Here is a 21629-nt window from a genome sequence, read left to right on the forward strand (position 1 = left end):
GTTGGAAGATTTGCAAGATGATAATTAGACTTTTTTAAAAAAGGTTCACAGGATGAGAGTATCGCTGGCCTGGTAGTTAAGAGTCAATCACATGTCTGTGAGTCTGGAGTCACTTGTAGGCCAGATCAGGTTAGGATGGCAGCTCCCTTCCCCAAAGAGGAGAATTGAACTGGACAGGTATTCCCTGACAATCAGCAATGGATTCATGGACATTGGTTAAACTCTTAATTTCGGCTTTTTTAAAAATTGAATTCAAATTCCACCATGTCAGAATTCAAACTCAGGTTCCCAGAACATTATCTGAGTCTCTAGATTAATAGTCGAGAGTGTGTGGTGCTGGAAAAGCACAGCAAGTCATGCAACATCCGAAGAGCAGGAGAATCGACATTGCGGGCAGGAGCCCTTCATTAGGACTCTTGCCTGAAACGTTGATTCTCCTGCTCCTCGGATGCTGACTGACCTACTGTGCTTCTCCAGCACCACACACTCTCGACTCTGATCTCCAGCATCTGCAGTCCTCACTTTCTCAAGATTGATAGTCCAGCAGTAATACCACTAGGCCATCACCTTCCCCACATAGCTGTTTAGGCCTTATCTTCCTTTGACCTTGGGCTGAGACTCAAAACTTCAGAGGCAAGGGTAGTTCCCAATGTGTCATGTGACCTCTGAAATAAAGATCCTTTCCCTAAACACTGAGTCACACAGAGCAGATGGCACCAGCTCTTCGCTGATCGCATTCGGAGCAACAGGTAACCTCAGTATCTCTCAGGGTAAATGAGCTGCCCCTGAAGGTGATATACTTGCCCATTGCTCTCCCACACCTCTCCTCTGGATGGTCTGTGATCATCAGTTTGGCAGTTAGAGTCAATACACTCTGCTGTTGGAAAAAAGGACAGCAGGTCAGGCAGCACCTAAGGAGCAACAGAGTCGACTTTAGGGCTTGACCCCTCATCAGGAAAGGTCAAGCCTGAAACATTGACTCTCCTGCTCCTCAGATGCTGCCTGACCTGCTGTGCTATTCCTGCACCACACTTTATTGACCCTGATGCCTCCAGTATCTCCTACCTGCTTTCACGGTCAAACAGCCCACTTCCAATTTCAACTGCCAGCATTTAAGACAAGAGGGCAAAGATTTTAAAAAGGACCTGAGAGGTAACTTTCACTTAGAGCCTGGTTTGTATATGGAACGAGCTGCTAGAGGAAGTGGTGGAGGCTGGTACAATTACACCATTTAAAAGGCGTCTGGATGGGCACATAGAAATCCTATAGCATGGAAACAGGCCATTCGGCCCACACTGTACTCCAAAGAGCATTCCACTCAGCCCTATCCCTGTATTTACCATGGCCAATCCACCTAACCTGCACATCTTTGGACTGTGGGAGGAAACCCACACGGACTCAGGGCGAATGTACAAACTTTACATAGTCACCTGAGGGCGGAAGTGAACTGAGGTCCCTGGTGCTGTGAGACAGCAGTATTAACCACTGTGCCACCTCTTAAATACATGAATGCAAAGGGTTTCATGGGATATGGGCCAAATGCTGGCACATGGGACTAGGTCAGATTGGGATGTCTGGTTGGCACGGATGAGTTGGGCTGAAGGGTCTGTTTCTGTGCTGTATGACTCTAATAAAAAAGGGGAGAACCATTTGTGACTCAGAATCTCAGAGGTTCAGAGCAGAGAGCAGTCCCCAGACAGGTCGATTTGTGATCTGAACGCCTTTGAATCCGAAATACAACAGCAGTTATATGTCGGGTTAATGCAGTCTGAGGGGAGGCGGAGGTTCGGGAAGGGACTAGCTTATTTGTTGACAAACCAAGTCCAGTCCATTTCACAAGGACCAAGAGGGAGTTACTGATATGCAAAGGGAGCCAATCGCCTTTGACCGGCTCCATCTGCCTTCAACACGTCAAAAGGCTTTGTTGGTGAGAAATTTATGACTTGTCTCTGGTCCTTCCAAACTGCCTGCTGTTTCTCACAATACCACACACACACACACACATGAACCTTTATCAATCTCTGGGACATTGTCAGCCGTTTCCCCCACTTTGAGGTGACCCTGCAGGAAGTTTTGGAGTTTGAAACATAAGCTCGGGGGCGTGGGCGCCGATATCAAGAGGAGCTGGAGATGGCAAATTCCGGCTTTCAGCTGCTTGGCTACTTCTTGGCTCTGGGCGGATGGGTCGGCATCATTTCCACCACCGCGCTCCCCCAGTGGAAACAGTCCTCCTACGCTGGAGATGCGATCATTACCGCGGTGGGGCTATACGAGGGACTCTGGATGTCCTGCGCCTCCCAAAGTACCGGGCAAGTTCAGTGCAAAGTGTATGATTCCTTGTTGCTGTTGGACGGTGAGTAACCAGAACAAAGGATAAGCGAGCGGCCCTCTGAGAGTTTCTGTGTATGAGAGAGAGAGAGAGAGAGCTTGGCTGTGTGTGTGACAGGGATTGTGTACCTGTCACTCTGTATGTGAGTGGGTATCTGTCTGTATGAGCGGGTATGTGTGTGTTTGGCCGTGTGTGTCTGTTTGTAATACTGTGTGCAACTGTGTCTGTGGATCCGTCAGCGTGTATGTGAGAGGGTTTCTATGGAAGGCTATCTGCATGTGAATTTGTCCGTGTGTGCATTTGTATGTGTGTATCTGAGTGTGAGAGTGAATGTGGGTGTGTAACAGCGTATCCTGTATGTGTGAATGTGTGTGTAACAGCATGTGTATCTGTGTGAATGTGTGTGTAACAGCGTATGTGCATCTGTGTGAATGTGTGTATGTCTGTGTGTTACAGCGTATGTGCATCTGTATGTGAAAGTGTGTGTGTGCGAATGTCAGTGCGTGAGTATGGAAATGAGAGTGAATGTCTGTGTATCTGTATATGAGTGTGTGTACAAAGTTAAAAATCACACAGCACCAGGTTATCTCTGGTGTTGTGTGATTTTTTAATTTTGTACGCCCCAGTCCAACACTGCATCTCCAAATCATGTATCTTTGTATATCAGTGTGTGAATGTGAGTGTGTGTAACTGTGTGTGACTCTGTGTGTGTCTGAGTGTAACAGTGCATGTCAGTGTAATAGTATGAGCCGCTGCAGGAGTACCTGTGCGTGAGGAATATGATCGATAGTATGTGTACCTTTGTGAATTTGAGTGCGTGTGTATTATGTGTGTGAAGAGTGAACTGTATATGAATGCAACATTGTGAATGAGTGTGGGTGTGTGTGAATGTAAGAGAGCGAGTGGGAGCCGTTTCTGAGTGAAAGTCCATCTTGAGTGTATCTTGAGTGTTTGTGTTCACTATGGCATTGTTGATGGTTGGCTTGTGTTCTGTGCCATTTGGATGCCCCGGGTTGATCAGTGAAAGTGACCAGCGGGTTTTAAGGCCGAACATGGAAACTGACACCGGTTTGAAATGAACGGCCCCTTCTGTGAAGTGAACCACCCACAAAACTACCGTTTTCAACTACAAAAACCACACAATACCATCCCAAATGCGGCTAGTTGTGATTTCCAAGCAAACTCTGACATCGTCTGTTTTAATAAACTGACCAGTTAATTACAATATTGGCGTGTACTAGGGCAAGTGCAAAACTTGCGACTTACTCGGGGATGACCGAGTATAACCAGATTAGAATGTGCAAGCCTTTCTGAGCGCCTCCACTGGGGTCGCTAGCTCTACAGTATTGCCTGGGAGCTTCCACTGAAGGAGAGAAATCGCAGAGTATATTGCTCCACATTTTCTGAATACTTTGAAGACTAAAAAGACTGAAAAGTCAAGAAGCTTTCCAATCTGGGCAACGGTGTGACCCAGAAACAGTAAAGGGAGACGCACAGTGGCTGCAGACTCATCTTCCAAGCTCTTGGTCCTTAAAATCCAAGTAAAATTGGAACTTGAACGGGGATGGGTGGGGTGAGGGGGGCGGCATTAACAGTTTGAAAAGATAAAAAGGATAGTGGGTGGGCTAAGATTTAAGGGTTACCAAAGTCAAACCCTGCGGCTGCTAAATATTTGCAGTAAACGCAGAAGATATTGGAAAAATGCTGAGCAGACCTGACAGCATCTGTGCGGAGGGAAACGGAACTCTAACGTTCCAGGTCAATCATCAGCCTGAAATATTAACCCCCTTCACGGAAGCTCTCTGACCTGAATGAACCTGACCTGACCTGACCCTGACGAGCAATTCCAACAAATCCTGTCCCCATATGGCCAGTTACCTGCCCCATACGTTCACGCTCATAGTCTTTACCAATTGAAAATTGAAACTGACACGTGCTTAGGGCGGATTTGCAAATTGAGACACAGAAAATGGAACCATTAACCACCAAAATGTTGAACTCAGTCTTTTAATGTGGATAATGGAATATTCCATTTTAAAAGGAAAAATCTGACAACATCCTTGACTGTAAAATTAAAAATGAAAAGTGGACAAGTTACATTTTTGTGCAATGAATGTATGATTTTATGAGTTTTCTTTCTCCTCCAACACCTAGTTTCCTGATTTTAATTGGCAATGTTACGTTGTGTGAAATGAATTGAAATGAAAGCCTGATCTGTCTGGATAAGGACTGACTGCTGCATTGTTATTCATTTCCTCCCTGTGCCTTTTCCCATCCTCAGCCCACATCCAGGCTTCCCGAGCCCTGATGATTGTTTCAGTTGTTCTTGGCTTTATTGGCATCATCGTTAGTGTCGTGGGAATGAAGTGTACAAAAGTAGGAGACAATAACCCACTCACCAAAAGCAGGGTCGCAGTCTCAGGAGGGGTGCTTTTTCTCATGGCTGGTGAGTTTAGACTTTACTTTATACTTTGAATTATTAAAAGGGAATTGTTCCAGATGCCATTGTGTCAGAAGCATTGACCAGATTGCCATTTTTCAGTTAAGTCTTTTGATCCCTCCCGTTTATGTTTCTAGCCCTTGTAACAAATTGCTGGACTCAGGAACGTGAGCTGCAGAATTGTGACTTGTGAAAGTTGGGCTAAGTTTGTGATTGCAGCAATTAATTATTTAGTTCCCTCAATGGCATTGAAAATAGTGCACCTCCCTTGTTCCCCTTCTTCTTAGTCTCCCATGCTTTCACACTGTGATTAAAATAAAGGCTTGTTACACAATCTTTCACATCCCCAGTGACCTGGAAGCCTTTTAAAACCAGTGTTAGCGAAAAGCAACCTTATTTCCTCCAATAGTTTCTTTAACCTTCCTGAACTTGATGATGTCCTGCACTGTAGGGTTTTATCATTGACCATTTCAAACATTTCTTCATTGCTAGTGACATTATTGATGCCAATTCTTAAGTATTTCAACCATTCATTGTTGTCACTGTGACTCAGTCAACAAAACTCTTTACTCTGAGTTGTGCGTTCAAGTCCTAATCCAGGTCTGCAGCGTGACAATGAAGGCCGGCACTTCAATGCAAAATACACAATGTCCTGACATTGTCAGGATGTGGCATGGTGGCTCAGTGGTTAGTACTGCTGCCTCACAGCACCAGGAAAATGGGTTTGACTCCAGCCTCGGGCAACTGTCTGTGTGGAGTTTGCACATTTTCCCTGTGTCTGTCCGGGTACTCCGGTTTCCTCCCACAGTCCAAAGATGTGTAGGTCAGGTGAATTGGCCATGGTAAATTGCTCATAGTGTTCAGATATGTGCAGGTTAGGTGCATTAGTCAGAGGTAAATGTAGAGTAAAAGGGTAGGGGAATGGGTCTGGGTGGGTTATATTTTGGAGGGTTGGTGTGGACTTGTTGAGCCTGTTTCCACACTGTAGGGCTTCTATGTGCTTTTTATTATAATTGAGAGGCTATAACAAAGCCCTGCTGCCATCTCAGGTGGATGGAAAAAGGTTCCATAGCATTCTGATTCAAAGATGAGATGGTGACTTCCCCCTGGTATCTTGATTAATGTTTATCCCCCAATCACAATGACAGAAACAGACCACCCGGCCATTATCACCTTGCTGACTGTGGGAGCTTGCCATGCACACGCTGGCTACCACATGTCCTACATTCAAATAGTGACTGGCACTGCAGAAAGCACTTCATTGGCTGCAAAGCATCCGAGATGTCTTGTGGTCAGTGAAGGTGCTATATAAATGCAAATCTTTCAGTCAATACAATTTGTTGCTGATTCTAATTGAATGAACAGTGAGGAAAGTTAATAGTCATAGAATTAGTAATTCATTCACTTATATACTGATTGAACTTTCACCAAACTATTCCAAAGCACCTTCAATATTGTCCCCTCAACTTCTAAAGGTCTGTTTTCAGAAGGGGACTCTTACCAATGGGGTGACTGGGTTGGGGGCAATTCAGTGACACAGCATGGCCTCCAGGTCACCATTCCCCATGACAAAGCTTCACACCAATCAGCATTATCAGAGCATTCATCCACAGGGACCTCGGTCTGGATTTGATCCTACTTGAGGTGCACTTAGGTCTCTCTTAGGTCTCTCTGTAGAGTTTGGGAAATCAGACTCTTGACTCTTTCAAACATGGAGGTCAACTCTAGTGACTCTACCAGTTGAGTTGGGATTGGTAAGTTTAGAACAGACTGAATGTGAGATTGCTGTCTCTGAGTGGAAGGTGTATCAAGTTAGTTGTCCAATGATGCAGAATAGGCACCTTTCCCTCCCGCGTGGGCTGCAATGTGCTAATTGCTCAAGTGTTTGCCATTGATTTGATAGCTGACTGAAAACTGACCCATGACTCCCACCTCTTGTCTATTCCACAGGACTCTGCACCCTAGTGGCGGTATCCTGGTATGCAACAAAAGTTTCAAACGAGTTCTTTGACCCTTTAACACCAGTCAATGCCAGGTACGAAACATCAAAACAGGGATTGGACTCGAGCTTGCTATTTTTGTACCAAACTAAAAGCAGAAGTTGCTGGAAAAATCCTGCAGGTCTGGCAGCATCAAGTTCTGAAGAAGGGTCGCAGGACCCAAGGTGTTAACTCTTAATTTTTCTCCACAGATGCTGCCAGACCTGCTGAGTTTTTCCAGCAATTGGCTTTTGTTTCTGATTTCCAGCATGCGAAGTTCTGTCCTTTTTCTGCTATTTTTGTTTTCACTTCTGTTGCTGGAGTTGATTTCACCTAAGCGACAGAAGTGTGAGGGGATGCTTAACACTAAAGTAATGTAATGTTAAGCCGTGTTAGCACATGTCTTAGGCACAGAATGCCAATAGGACCACAAAATGGCCATCTTTTTCAGTGAGATCCTAGGCAAGCTATTTTAAAATTGTGGATGTCACAATGCAGCTCAAATTCGGTTTGTATTTGAGCAGAATCACTTCCTCACAAGGTTCATGTTTCTACCTTTGATTGAACTTATCAAAGTTTGCCTCATGGTTTGGTTCATCGCACCAGGGCAAATGGTGGAATTTGAATTCATTTACAAATCTGGAACTAAGAGTCTGATGATGACCATGAAACCAATGTCGATTACTGAAAACCCCCATCTGGATCACTAATGTCCTTTATGGAAGGAAACTGCCATCCTTACCTGGTCTGACCTACATGTGACTCCAGACCCACAGCAATATGGTTGACTCTTAACTGGCCTCTGGGAAAGGCAAGAAATGGCAGCCTAGACAGTCATGTCTTCATGACATGAATGAATATATTTTAAAAAAGCAGACTACTCCCCATTGTCAATACATTTATAAATGTTAAATTGAACTCTTCAAAGAAAATGAAAAAAACTGCTGAAAGTAGCCACATTTTATCAAAGCTTTTCACCTTGCCTTCATCAGGACACTTTGCAAGAATACCAATTTAAGAGGAAAACCAACTTTTGTACTGTATGAGAGGCGAGTGCTCTTTGGTTGGAACTGGACCTTGATTGATCACCTTGCTGACCAAGCCGCAGTCTCCTTTCAAACAATACAAGTGTTAGTTTTCCACTAAAATCACTATTCTTGCAAATTGACTTGGTGAGGGCAAGGAGCTAATCTTTGACAAAGTGAATCTATTTTCAGCAATACTCAAATACCGTCCTACCAAATAACTAAATGAAATAAATATTTGTCCTCAATAATGTTTCTCCCTGGTTCCCTAAAGGAAATGTTTCTTTCATTCCTGGAGATTCCAAGACTGTCGTATTGTGCTGGCAACCTTCGTAATGATGACAAGTTGGTTAATCTTGGGTGGCACGGTGGCACAGTGGTTAGCACTGCTGCCTCATAGCGCCAGAGATCCGGGTTCAATTCCTGCCTCAGGTGACTCTCTGTGTGGAGTTTGCATGTTCTCCCCGTGTCTGCGTGGGTTTCCTCCGGGTGCTCCGGTTTCCTCCCACAGTCCAAAAATGTGCAGGTCAGGTGAATTGGCCGAGCTAAATTGCCAGTAGTGTTAGGTGGGTTGCACTTCGGCAGGTTGATGTGGACTTGTTGGACCGAAGGCCCTGTTTCCACACTGTAAGTAATCTAATCTAAAACTATGACAAACTGGTTAATCTCAGCTGACCCAGCCCTACATTAACCTGTGTAACTATGACAAGTTGGTTAATCTCGGCTGACCCAGCCCTACGGCCAATTTCAGCATCTTCGGCTGAGGGACTGTATTACTTCTTCTCTCAATGGTTTTGGGCTGAGATGAACCTCCTGGACAATACCTTACAATGGGGGTCACCAACAGTTTTCTTAATGAGTGCTCATCCTAGGTAACCAACAATACCACAAGCTACTCAAAGTATGTATGGGAAACATATGAATCGATAGGAGCATATATGTAGTTATTACAACTGAAATACGAAAGTATTTGTTTTAATATGAAAGAAAATTGCTCTCTACCTTTATTTCAGTGTGAAACTGGCAAACAAGTTTATTATTTGGACAGCACAGTGGCTCAATGGTTAGCTCTGCTGCCTCGCAGTACCAGGGTCCTGGGTTCGATTCCCGCCTGTCTGTTTGGAGTTTGCACATTCTCCCCATGTCTGTGTGGGTTTCCTTCGGGTGCTCCGGTTTCCTCCCACAACCCAAAGATGTGCAGGTTCGGTGAATTGGCCATGCTAAATTACCCATAGTGTTAGGTGCGTTAGTCAGGGGTAAATATAGGGGAATGGGTTTGGGTGGGTTTCCCTTTGGAGGGGCGGTGTGGACTTATTGGGCTGAAGGGCCTGTTTCCACACTGTAGAGAATCTAATCTAATCTTTGCTCAGTTTGTCACCCTCGCCTTTTTCCAGCTACTCGCCCAAGGCCAATAGGGTGACTGCTTGGACTTCCTGCCCACTGACTAGTGCTTGACGTCGGCTTTCATGGCTGCCCAGACCTGCACAGCCATGCTGGACCCCAGTTCCCTTGGCAACCTTTCTCTGGCCACCTGAGGTGGTAACCACCCACTGTTGTCAAACCTGCTTGAGGGAGGAAATTAAACCAAAAGTACAAGCGACGCACTACTCATTGGCAGATGGCGAGCTGCCAGTTGCTGACAATAAACATGTTGGTGACCCCTTCCCTACAATATGGAAAGCCAACCTCTAAAGCTCATGTTGTAGAGAATAGCCCTTTGACAGGGTCTATCAGAGTGGGAACCATGACCCAATGTCAGTACCTAGTAAAGGGCAGGGAAAGAGAAATTTGGACATGGGGGAATAAAAGGTGAAAAAAATTCTGTAAGTTTAAAAGAATAAATATTGTTTCAAAACATATATTATTGGAGGACCTAGCCATCTAATTATTAATATGAGGATAGCAATTTTAGCAAATTTATTTTCAGAAATGGGCCAAGTGCAGGGAAATGGGGTTAGTGTGGGTGGATATTTGGGTCAGCATGGACCAGTTTGGGCCAAAGGGTCTCTCTCTGTGCTGTAGGATTCTATGACTCTCAAAGCAAATGATGATGGAGTTCTAAATGTGCAGTTGTCTTGCTGTATTACAAGGTTGATGTGTTTTGAGCTGCAGCCTTTGATCTCGTGTTCGTTGGCTCTTGCAGGTATGAGTTTGGCTCGGCACTGTTTGTAGGTTGGGCAGCTGCAAGCCTGACCATTCTGGGAGGGTCGTTCCTCTGCTGTTCCTGTCCAAATGAAGAAAGAAGGGGCCAGTCATACTACAGGTCCTCTCAGCCATCGACAGTCAAAGAGTATGTCTGAAACACAGATCATGGAAAATCAGTTCTCGAGCAGACATCAGCTTAAATTGAGGGTTATCAATCCCTCCAGGAGGGTCCTGTCATCTGCAGAAATTAAAGGTCATCCTCCGGGATATTGCTGCCAGCAAAACAGGAGAAACATTATAGAGTTATTAAAAATTTTGTGTATTTTTTAAAAACTTCTTTTAAAGACTTCGGTTTATAATTGAAATATTATCAGAGGTGACTATCAAGACACATGTAATTGGGTAGGAAAGAGTCTCTTCATTTTTTGATTGACCCAGAAGCGTTGCACTATTACACTGTGATAATGGACATTTTGGGGAGCCAATGGTTGGCATTAGGGGAGAGTGGGGGTGGGGGACATTGGAGATGAGAGTTCATATGAAGAATGCACCCAGTTTGAGTTGGCAAATGTTTTAAACTTGACAATAATTTCATCACATGAAGGAATTGGTTGAGTTACTTTACACTTACTATAGATTTTGCTTGAGAAAAGTATAAAAATGTAAATATTACTATTTTTAACTAGTAAATGACATAAGCTGCACTGCAACAACTTTCCAAGGCCTATTTTCCTGATGTCCTCACAGGGAGGTGATGGCCCATAGTCTTATCACTAGACTCAGAATTCAGAAACTCAGCTACTGACATGTCCATGTCACGGCAAATGGTGGAATTTGAATTTGATACTTTTTTTCTAAAATCTGGAATTAAGAATCTACCGATGACCATGCAACCGTTGCTGACTAGTGGCTCACTAATGTCCTTCAGGGAAAGAAATCTGCCATCGTCACCTAGTCTTGTCTACCCATCAGACCCATAGTGATGTGGTTAACTCTCAACTGCCCTCTGAAATGGCCTAGCAAGCAACTCACTTCAAGGGCAGCTAGGGACGGGCAATAAATGCTGGCCAACCAGGGACACCCATGTCCCATAAGTGAATATATAACAAAATTGACAACCCTTTCCAAACCCATGATCACTACCATCAAGAAGGACACTGGCAGCAGATACATAGGGATAGAACCACTTGCACATTCCCTTCTAAGCAGCACACCATCCTGACTTGAAAATATATTGGCTTTCTTTCAACGTTGCTGGCACAAGGTCATAGATCTCCCTCCCTGTCAGCACTGGGGGTGTCCCCAACCCAAGCAAATGATAACTTCTGCAGTGATGACCACCTCCTGAGAATTTTTATGCTTTTGAAAAAGTGGCACAGGTTTGCAAAGTATATAAATAAAATCCAAAAGTACTGCAGGCATGCAACAGATCCATCACAAATGATACCAGGCAATTCAGAAAATAGTTAACAAGTATAGTCCTGATCTAGGTAAAAACAAGGACTGCAGATGCTGGAAACCAGAGTCTAGATTAGAGTGGTGCTGGAAAAGCACAGCAGGTCAGGCAGCATCTGAGGAGCAGGAAAATCGACGTTTCGGGCAAAAGCCCTTCATCAGGGATAGAGGAATTGTACATATATTCCCAGGATTCCATAAGAAGATTGTATTTTCATGTACATTGAATATTGTTAATTTCCTGATGAAGGGCTTTTGCCCGAAACATCGATTTTCCTGCTCCTCGGATGCTGCCTGACCTGCTGTGCTTTTCCAGCACCACTCTAATCTAGTCCTGATCTAGGCCCAGGTGTCATTCTAGTATAATATTCTAGAGTCCCAAACTGTATGTCAGTAATGTTGTTATTGTACAGGATAGAAAATAGGCCATTTGTCCCATCAAGCCTCTGCTAGTGTCTTACTTTACACTACCCATCTAATCTAATCCCCCTGTCCTGTTCATTCTCCATTCATGCAAAAATCTGTTATCCCTTAGTAGGTAATGAAACTATCAAGGCAATGTAATTCTGGGTTTAAAACAATAAGGTGGATCAATTGAGTAGATGCAGATGGTACTGATCTCATAAGTGAAGCCTTTCACTCTAGAAGGTACAAAGACAGATTATCCAGGAATTCCCATAGATTCAGTGTGTACATTGGCAGTAAACTTCCAGTATGCATTTGCAGGGTTGAGCTGTGTTAGCGAACCTCTCTATGTTGCTGACATTTTGTTTCTTTTAAATTCCAGGTCACATTTTAAGAAAACAGCTTCTGTCAAAGGAGAGCAGTATTTATAGCGAGGCAGTACACTGCAATTTTGTAACAGCACAAGTGTGTTCAGTTCCTTCACATGAGCAATCCTTTTTTTTGAAAAACAAAGTAATTGTAAAGCTCTGTGTCATTACTGAGAACTTACGTAGACTCTAGGGCAATGTGCAGGACACTGTGTAGCCCAGACCAGTTCCAATTTTACTGTTGTTTGTAAATGGGCTTAGTATTAGAACTGAATTGTATATATATTCTCTGATTCCATAAGAAGATTGTATTTTCATGTACATTGAATATTGTTAATTTAGCTGTTGTACTGGATGCAGAAAAATGTTTTCTTTTAATAAAGGTGAATTAATTGTGTCTCTATTTAATTTAAGGCAGAGTGAGAGGGAAATAAAGACAGCAATTCCATTTATTCACCACAGTATATTTTACAGACAGCAAATTAGTTCTGCATTACTTTTATGTAAATTGTACACAGCAAGACTCCATAGAGGACAAGTTGAATGACAAATTCGTCTGTTTACTGTTAGCAATTCTTCTTCAAATTATGTAATGGAATTTTGCATGGGGACCTAAAGGGGGTAATTGTTTAATTTCTTATCCGTAGGTTTGTACCTTTGGCAATGAAGAACTCTCTTGCCACTGCGTGATTCTACATTTATTACCTAAAGCTTTCTCTGCATTTGTCTCCAGAGAGACATGGACACAAGTCAATTACATGGTCCAAAAGTTAACGGAATTTGAGTGCACATGACCATTAATATTTCAAACATTGTGAATACATTGTCACAAACTGACTATGTCCCCAATGCGCAAATCTCTGAATGGCCATTTGCATCTGAAATTGCACCCAGAACTCTGTCCTCTTGTTATCCATTCCAATATCCTTAAAATACAGCTTAATGGGGGGACGAAAGATGGCGCTGACAGAGGGTGACTCTTTGGGAGCTCCCTGCAGCAGATCTTATTCTCACATTTCTTACAATTGTTCTGCACTTTGAAACCTCAAATCTCTTTGTATAGTATGACCTGCCTGTACTGCATGCAAAACAAAACTTTTCACTTTACCTAGGTACATGTGACAATAATAAATCAAATCAAATAAGTAAATAGAGCCCGAGGAAGGAACAGAATTAACCTACACTGTATTAGTGTAACCCATCCACATCACACCCAACATGATCCAGAATGTGCAAAAGGGAAGCTGGTTTCATTATGACTCGTACGTAGACATTAACATCCAGTCAGAAAATGCAGAGCAGATTTCCCAAGATGGAATTGTTTTAAATTATTCCAAAAAGGTCAAGTGAAACATCAGGAGAAATCTGTTCTTTCTGTAAATGTAGTTATAAAATTGAGAGCTATCTCCATTAACTCCAACCTTAAACGCGGCTATTCATTAGCAGGGATGAGAAAAAAGAATACAACATGGGTTCTCATCCCTCATGTTATATTTAAAACTCACACTCTTGGGTTTAAAACTCTCTGATTTCGCCATATCTTCATCTATACAATAATTTCAGCTGTGAGACCCATCTCATTATTTCCTCTGATTCCAATCTTAAACGTGGAGTCACACATAGAAGGTACCAAGCATTTGCCTTCATTGGTTAGTGCGTTAAGTACAAGAGTTGGGAGGTCATGTTGCAGCTGTACAGGTCATTGGTTTGTCCACTTTTGAATACTGCATTCAAGTCTGGGGTCCCTGCTATAGGAAAGATATTGTTCAATTTGAAAGGGTACATAAGAGATTTACAAGGATGTTGTTAGCGTTGGAGGGTTTGAACAATAAGGAGAGGATGAATAGGCTGGAACTATTTTCTCTGGAGTGTTGGAAGCTGAGGGGTGACCTTATAGAGGTTTATAAAATCATGAGGGCAATGGATAGGGTAAATAGCCATGGTCTTTTTCGTAGGGGTGAGGGAGTCCAGAACGAGAGGGCATAAGTTTAAGGTGAGAGGGGAAAGATACAAAAGGGACCTAAGGGACAACTTTTTCATGCAGAAGCTGGTGCATGTACAGAATGAGCTACTGGAGGAAGTGGTGGAGGCTGGTATAATTACACCATTTAAAAGGCATCTGGATAGGTATATGAATAGGAAGTGTTTAAAGGGATATAGGCTAAGTACTGGCAAATTGGACTAGATAAACATAGGGTATCTGGTCAGCATGGACGAGTTGGACTGAAGGGTCTGTTTCTGTGCTGTACATCTCTAATATCTATGAGTCTAGGAGGCCATTCAGCCCATCATGCCTCTGCCAGCTATCCACTTTGTTCCACTTCCCTCCCCATTCCCTCCATCCTGTACATAGATCCTCTCTATCAGAAAAGCCAATTCTTTCTAAAACCTTCTCCATCCCCAGTTTTGAGACCATTACAGCATTTATAAAATGCCTATCCACCAAAAAGCAGTCCAAATCAAATCTTACCAATTGCTGTTCCATCAGTGTACTCTTAATCACTAGGAAAGTGATGTATGGTGTTATTTACACTGTGATGAAGCAATACATGTTCAGCAATAGCCTGCTTACTCATGTTCTACCCAGAACACCTCATTTCAGACATCATCCAAACAAGCGAAAAGGAACTGACTTTCACAGATGAAATGGGACTGACTACCCTTGGCATCAAGATAGCATTTCACCAAATAGAGTCAAAGAATCACAGAATCCCTACGGTGTGGAAGCAGGCCATTCGGCCCATCAAGTCCACACTGACCCTCCAAAGAGCATCTCACCCAGATCCGCCCCACCCTCTTCCATATCCCTGTAACCCTTCATTCCCATGGCTAATCCACCAAGCTTGTACATCCCTGGGCACTATGGGAAATTTGGCATATGGCCTTGAGGAGCCTTAGTAAAACTGAAGTGAGTGAGAATTGAGGGGAAATCTCCTGACTGGTTAAAGCCATACCTACACAAAGCATTAGGGTTGTTGGTGATTTGCTTAGAGAACTTTTCCAGACCTTAACCTCTTCAGCGCCTTCAGCATAAAGTTCATCCATTGCTTACAGAACATATTTTAGTCTGGCATATTCTAGAAACAACTTGACAGTGGAGTATACAAGATCTGGTATCATGCAATGCGTTAGGCTTAATACATCGTATCCTAGAGAGGTGCCTCTAGATAGCAGTGGCCGTAATATGATTGAATCTTACATTCAGTTTAAAACAGAGAGGTGTGGGGCCAAGAGTATATTGTAGTATTCACATAAGGGCAATTATGAGTCTATGAAAGCACAAAGCTGGATAAAGTGAATTGGCAAACTGGGTTAATGAATAAAACAGAAACTGCTGAAGAAACTCATTAGATCTGGCCACATCTGTGAGGAGATAACAATGTTAACATTTGGAGTCCAGGGCATCTGATGAAGAAAATACTGTTTTCTTCCCACAGTGTGGTAATATCTGTGGACTTTATGCAGCAATGTCTATCTTTGTTTCAGATCTCCAGTATCCATAGTTCTTTGTTTTATTTCGGTTAAAGAATAGGTCAATAGAGATGTAATGACAGACATTTAAGGGAATATTTAAGAATACACAGGATAGATGCATTGCAAATGAGCAAAAAAATTCCAAGCGATGGACCTTTTACCCATTGAAAGTTGAAAGACACATCAAATTTAAAGAGGAAAGGTCTAATTATGGAAAGTCAGATGCTATATCAGAAGATTAGACGGAATATAATAAAAAGGGTATTATTTTCAAAATGAGGGAAAAATTAGAGCACCGGAGAAAGCTAACCAGAAACATGAATACTGAAAGAAAGAATTTCTATAAATATTGTAAAAAGAAGAGTAAATGAAGTGAATGTTGATTTTATCAAAAGTGTGTCTGGAGAATTGATAAAGGCAAATAAAGAGATGGCAGTTGAAGTGAACAGTTACTCTGCATCGTTCCTCACAATACAGGGATACTAGTGATATCCCAGAGCAGCAATCAATCAGGAAATGGAAGGGAGGGAGCAATTCAAGAAATTTGCAATTACCAGAAAAGAGCTACGGAACAAACTGTTGGAGCTGCAGGCTGACAAGTATTCAGGTCCTGATGCATTTCATCCTAACATCTAAAAGAAATGACTTGTGAAATTCATTTTAATCTACCAAAACTTCATAGGTCCAGGAAAGGTCTACTAGTGTAAAAGATTACAGATGTCCTTACACAAAAGGTGAGGCAGATAGAAAGCCGGGAACTACAGGCTGGTTATTTTAACACCTATCTTAAAGTAAATTTTGGAGGAATTACAGCAGGACACTTAGATAAGTTCAAACAGAATCAGCATGGTTTTGTGAAATAGAAATCATGTTTAACCTGCCCATTGGAGCTCTTTGAGAAAGTAACACATAATCTCGATAAAGGAGAGCTGATGGATACACTGTTCTTAAATTTCCTTAAGAGATTTGATAAAATGCCACATCAAAAGGTTATTGAGAAAAGTGCTCTCATGGTGTAGCGGGTAGAGTAATGGTCTGTATCAAACATTGACTGGCTAACAGGAAGCAGAGACTAGGGCTTTTCCAGTTTGGCAAGATGTTATGATTGATATGCCACAGGGATTGGTGCTGGGGACCTCAACGATCCAGGATTTATATAAATGACATAGATGAAGAAAGGGAAGGTATGGTTGCCAGGTTGTTTGATAATGCAAAGATAGGAAGGGAAGAAAAGTTTAAAGAGGACAAGGGGAAACTACAAAACAATATGCACAAGTTAAGTGAGTGGGAGGGGAAAGAAACTGGCAAATGGAGCATAATTGCAATACTGTCCATTTTGAAAAGAAGAATAAAAAGGAAACATAAGGTGGACCTGCACTCATCAACAGCAGCAGACCACCCTAAGCTCGCCACTCCCTCAGTTTGGAGTAGACAACAAGATTCCTGATGAAGGGCTTTTGCCCGAAACGTCGATTTTGCCTGTCCTCGGATGCTGCCTGAATTGCTGTGCTCTTCCAGCACCACTGATCCAGAACAAGCTTGGTCTTGCCAGTGATGGCCATATCCCATGGTGCCAAAAGAGACTAATCTGCAAGTGGTACAAAAATGAAAAATCTCGAAGGCCGCTCACCTCAATAGAACCACATTAGAGTGAGCCACAAATGACTTTATTGTGAACTCCTCGCTCACAAGCAGTTTTTGGATGAGTTGCCTAATGAGTGGATTAGGGAATGACCTCTATGGATGTTACATATATGAGTGGACAGAAGTCATTCAATTAAAATCCCTGATCAGCCTCCGTTAGCTAAGGTCAGATATCATAGTACTGAAGGTGATTTGTTTTCCTGGGAAAATTGGCTGACTGTCAGTTGGGATAATGGGCAGGGACAGTAATTGGCTGGATGTGACTAGTGGAGCCCCAGTGGGCTGTGTGTTGGAGCCTCATCTATTCACCATATTTATTACCTAATGAGTTGATGGGGGGGGACTTCACATAATCAAGTTTGCCGATGGCACAAATGCACCTACAGTTATAAACAGAGTAGATGTACAGGTTAAATTATAAAGAAAAATGAGTAAATTATGTAAATGCATTTCACAGCAGGCATGAATGAGGATGCTCACTTTGGTTTAAAAGGAAAGATTACAACATTTTCAAAAATGGTGAAAACCCAGAAACAATCAAGGTCCAATGAGATTTAGAGTGAAAGCATCTCATCAGGTGCATGTGTCATGCAGCAATCTGGAATATTTTGCAGACTGAAGTAAACAGGCAATTCACAAGCAAGCCGGAATAGAGGTGGCTGGATGGAGCGAACAGGGAGGGGGATTGGGAATCAATCGTTGTGGGCTGGGCATCAAACTTCAAGTGTTAAAGTGAGTTACTCAAGACAGAATGCAGAGCTTACAGCTGACCTGTTGATCATGGAATGCCTAACTCTTTCTATTGCATACTGTTTCTGCTGCATGTGGGCCTGTTTTATAGCTTTACCAGGTTTAACTGGTGCTGCTCCTTGCACTCTTCATTAAAACATAGAATCCCTACAGTGTGGAAGCATGGCATTTGGCCCATCAAGTCCACACCAACCCTCCAAAAAGCATCACAAACTGACCTAATGCAGCTCCTACATTATCCTTGTAACCCTGCATTTCCTATGGCTAATCCACCTCGCCTGCTCTCCCGGACACTTTGGGCAATTTCCCATGGCCAATCCACCTAAGCTGCACATCCTTGGACCATGGGAGGAGACCAGAGCACCCAGAGGAAGCCCACTCAGAGAGGGAGAATGTGCAAACTCCACACAGTCTAGAATGCTGGAATCGAATCCAGTCCCTTGGCACTGTGAGGCAGCAGTGCCAACCAATGAGCCATCGTGCCACCCCACTGATCTCTTTGTTGATGACAATGATAGGTGATATGCTAGGCCATGAGGGTACAGGTTGTGACTGAACAACATTCTCCAGCTGCTGATGGCCAGCAGAGCCACTGTGTGTGTGTCTGAGTCTGTGGCTGTTGCTGATGGGGTTGTTGTGCCCATACAACAGTGGATGAGGCTTCAATGTCCCACTGACACTGAATCCCAGATGAGCAGTGCAGGAGTGAGCTACCAGGAGTTGTTCTTGCTCCTGAAGACATAACTAATTAAACAACCGGGTGGGGAGGGGGCAGAACTGGCAAAAATAAGGAAATACTTCTGGGAGTGAATTGAAGAGTTAAATGCTACATTTTATGACCACAAAGCTGCTGTAATAGGTTAAAACTAACACCTTACTAAAGAGAACATGAATATTCAAGTAAGAGGGAAATAGGTGAGGGGCTGCCTGGATTTTTCCAGCTCCAACCAGCCGTCAAGTCAAAATTTCCGGTCGCCCATTTGATTTTTATGGGTCTCTGAACACAGAGAGCTCAGAATAATTAGATTCTGTGGTTGTGGAAGTGACTGATTATTTACAATGACTCCTGAGTGTGTCGAGTGGAGGTAATGTTTGAGCAAACGTTTCCTTTCAAGTTATATTTTCCAAAAGAAAAGATTATTTTTTTCTTTTGTAAATTCAAGTGGCTTTTCGTTTTGTTTGTGAATCCATTTCACCTTTGTTGTTAAATTCTGACGCTGAACATTCTTTCCTCGCAAGTGCCTCAGCCTAAGGTGAAGATGATTTTCGTGCTGCAAATTATGTCCTTCACTTTGGCCTTTGTGTCTACGTTCTTCTTGATTGTGGCTACCTGGACAGATTGTTGGATGGTAAATGCTGATGATAGTTTGGAGGTAAGCAAGTGATGACTGGCTTTGGAAGAAAAAAATCCCCTTGTCTTTTCCAGCAAAAACTCCACAAACTCCTTTATGTTAAACGCCAGGTTCTGTGCTATTGGCATTCTAAAATAGTGGGTTGCTTTAATTTGATTGCATTTGGAGCCGCTCTATTTTCTGTCACACTGCTGAGTATTACAAAGTTAAAAGGTTCAAGTGCTTCTCCAGAGCTACACAAGATAGGCTGGAGTCTGCAGTGCCAGTACTGAGTGAGTGCCGTATTGTCAAAGGTGCTGTGTCTTAGTGTGCTGTTAAAGGCAAAGCTCCCTCTGCCCTCTCAGGATGTAAAGATCTATCATGTATTTCATTGCCTGCTTGTGGGATCTTGTTATGTAGAAATGACCACCCCCCCCCCCCCCACCCCCAATTCTGGCTGTGACTGCACCAAAGTAATAAACAGGCTGGAAAGCATCTTGGTACATTTTGAGGTTGGGTACGGCAAAAGCAAATTTGTTTTATTTTAGATGCATTGTATTGGCAATGGCAATGATGTGGAAAGTGATGGATAAGTGAGGATGGTTCCTGGTGGTCCTCCTCTGCATCAACCTTGTGGAAAAACTCAATGCTCTGTTGCTGTGATACAATTGTGATTGGTCCCTCTCATTCAGATTCACAAATAAACCCTGTGGGTTCTGTTTCGTTGGAATGTAATCATCACTGTGCCCTGTTAAGGATGGTTATTGCTGGAACTCTGTGGAAGTTACATATACAAAGCCACTGTATACGAGCGAACAAATAACTGTAAAGTGATGTGTGGGATCTGGGCCTGTTTCTAGTGTTTTTGGCGTTGGGAGGATGTTGGTGGATTATACAATTCCATCCGCCTTCAGTAGGCCCATTCACTGAATGGAATTCCATCCATTAGAATGGCATACTCCAGAACTGCATGCTGCACTTGAGGATTTGGCAGAATTCTGCCTCTTTATCGAAACAAATTGCAAATCAGGAGCCTTGGTCACCAGGATGCAAGTTGCAAAGTATTCTGCTCAACTCAGTGCAGAGCACCCTGGAGGATTGGCTGGGAACATGAGGTTTAAAAAGGCAATCTTACACTTGCAGCTCAGAGAGTGAAAAGATCTGAATTGGACTTCAACAGTTACCACACTAATGTTTTGCATTTAGGAACCTGGAAGAACGTGATTGACCCTTGTTGAATGGTCTGTTTACAGCTTAAGAAGCTGGCACATGCCAGAGGCAATGAATGGCCTTTATTTGTTCCTAACATATGTTCTGATGATGGCGCAAGTTGTACTTATTGTGTAACACTTGCCCTTTGTCATAAAACTATGCTAAAATGTTGGACTAATGGGCTATAGGTTGGCACAATGCCAGACCTAGCTCCATTAATACATCCTGGTTAAGGGGTGTTGTGATGGCACATCTTGCTAAAGCCCAGTGATCCAGGCAGTGGGATTTGGAGAAGTTTGTAGTTCTAACTACCTGCCTCTTTTCTGTGGCTATATATATGCCCATCTGTCCATGGAGAGGGAACATGCCATGCCCACCAGAGACAGGTGGGCATCAGGGTGCTGGAGTGCATTATCTCCCCTCCCCAACATTATTTTGAGTTAGACCCTCTCTTGCTTCCTCCCCTTTATTGATTTCTGTCCCTGTTACACTGCACCTAGGGGACAATATTTGCAATTTGTTGATTGCATGCTTAGTTCAATTAGTGGTGAATTCATTTAAAAATAAATGAGTTGGGCCCTACTCCAGTGAGGAATTGGCTTCTGGGCAGAGAATGGATCCAGCAGGGAAAGGTAGAAACTGGTGTTTGTGCTAAACTTTAGATTTAGCATAAAATCTTTGTAAATCTCTGAAAGTCTTTTTGCTGCATATGGATATCAGACTGTTAAATACGTCCAGCGCATTGGTAGAAGTTGAGGGGAAAGTGTTCCATCAACACTCTCAACTGCATGTGACTGGAAGAGAAGCCTGGGGAGAATTCATGAAAGGAGCAAACAAGAAACTCAGATCTCTCAAGAATCCAGCAAGTCTGAGTAGAGGCTGGTGTGGACCTGCTGAACCACATAGACATCTAGATCAGCCATTCCCAGTCAATTCAGAGTTAGTTGATTTTTAAAAAAATTATGGACGTGAACATCAATGGCAAGACCGGTATTCATTGTCCATCCCAAACTGCCCTCGAGAAAGAGGTCACCATTGGACCATTGCAGTCCATTGGTGTATATGTACACAC

The 21629-nt window shown here is 43.0% G+C and overlaps 2 protein-coding genes across 3 annotated transcripts in view; both read left to right on the top strand.

The window, feature by feature from the left end:
* The first annotated feature begins 1935 nt into the window (after window positions 1-1935).
* Window positions 1936-12543, top strand: cldn19 (claudin 19). The gene is made up of 5 exons (XM_043675606.2): window positions 1936-2353; window positions 4611-4775; window positions 6720-6804; window positions 9917-10063; window positions 12161-12543. The coding sequence occupies exons 1-5, from the start codon at window positions 2131-2133 to the stop codon at window positions 12207-12209; spliced, it is 669 nt and encodes a 222-aa protein (XP_043531541.1). The 5' UTR covers window positions 1936-2130; the 3' UTR covers window positions 12210-12543.
* Window positions 12544-18967: 6424 nt separating this feature from the next.
* Window positions 18968-21629, top strand: part of LOC122540216 (claudin-16-like) — a 39289-nt gene continuing 36627 nt past the window's right edge. Inside the window, exons 1-2 of one of the 2 annotated variants that reach the window (XM_043675603.2) lie at window positions 18968-19099; window positions 19254-19387. In XM_043675603.2, the coding sequence (XP_043531538.1) occupies window positions 19274-19387 (114 nt within the window). In that variant the 5' untranslated portion in view covers window positions 18968-19099; window positions 19254-19273. The other variant, XM_043675602.2, reaches the window with a different exon arrangement.

Source organism: Chiloscyllium plagiosum, unplaced genomic scaffold, assembly GCF_037043375.1.
Source record: "Chiloscyllium plagiosum isolate Xiang-an unplaced genomic scaffold, Cpla_swu_hap1 HiC_scaffold_37, whole genome shotgun sequence".
NCBI lineage: Eukaryota > Metazoa > Chordata > Chondrichthyes > Orectolobiformes > Hemiscylliidae > Chiloscyllium > Chiloscyllium plagiosum.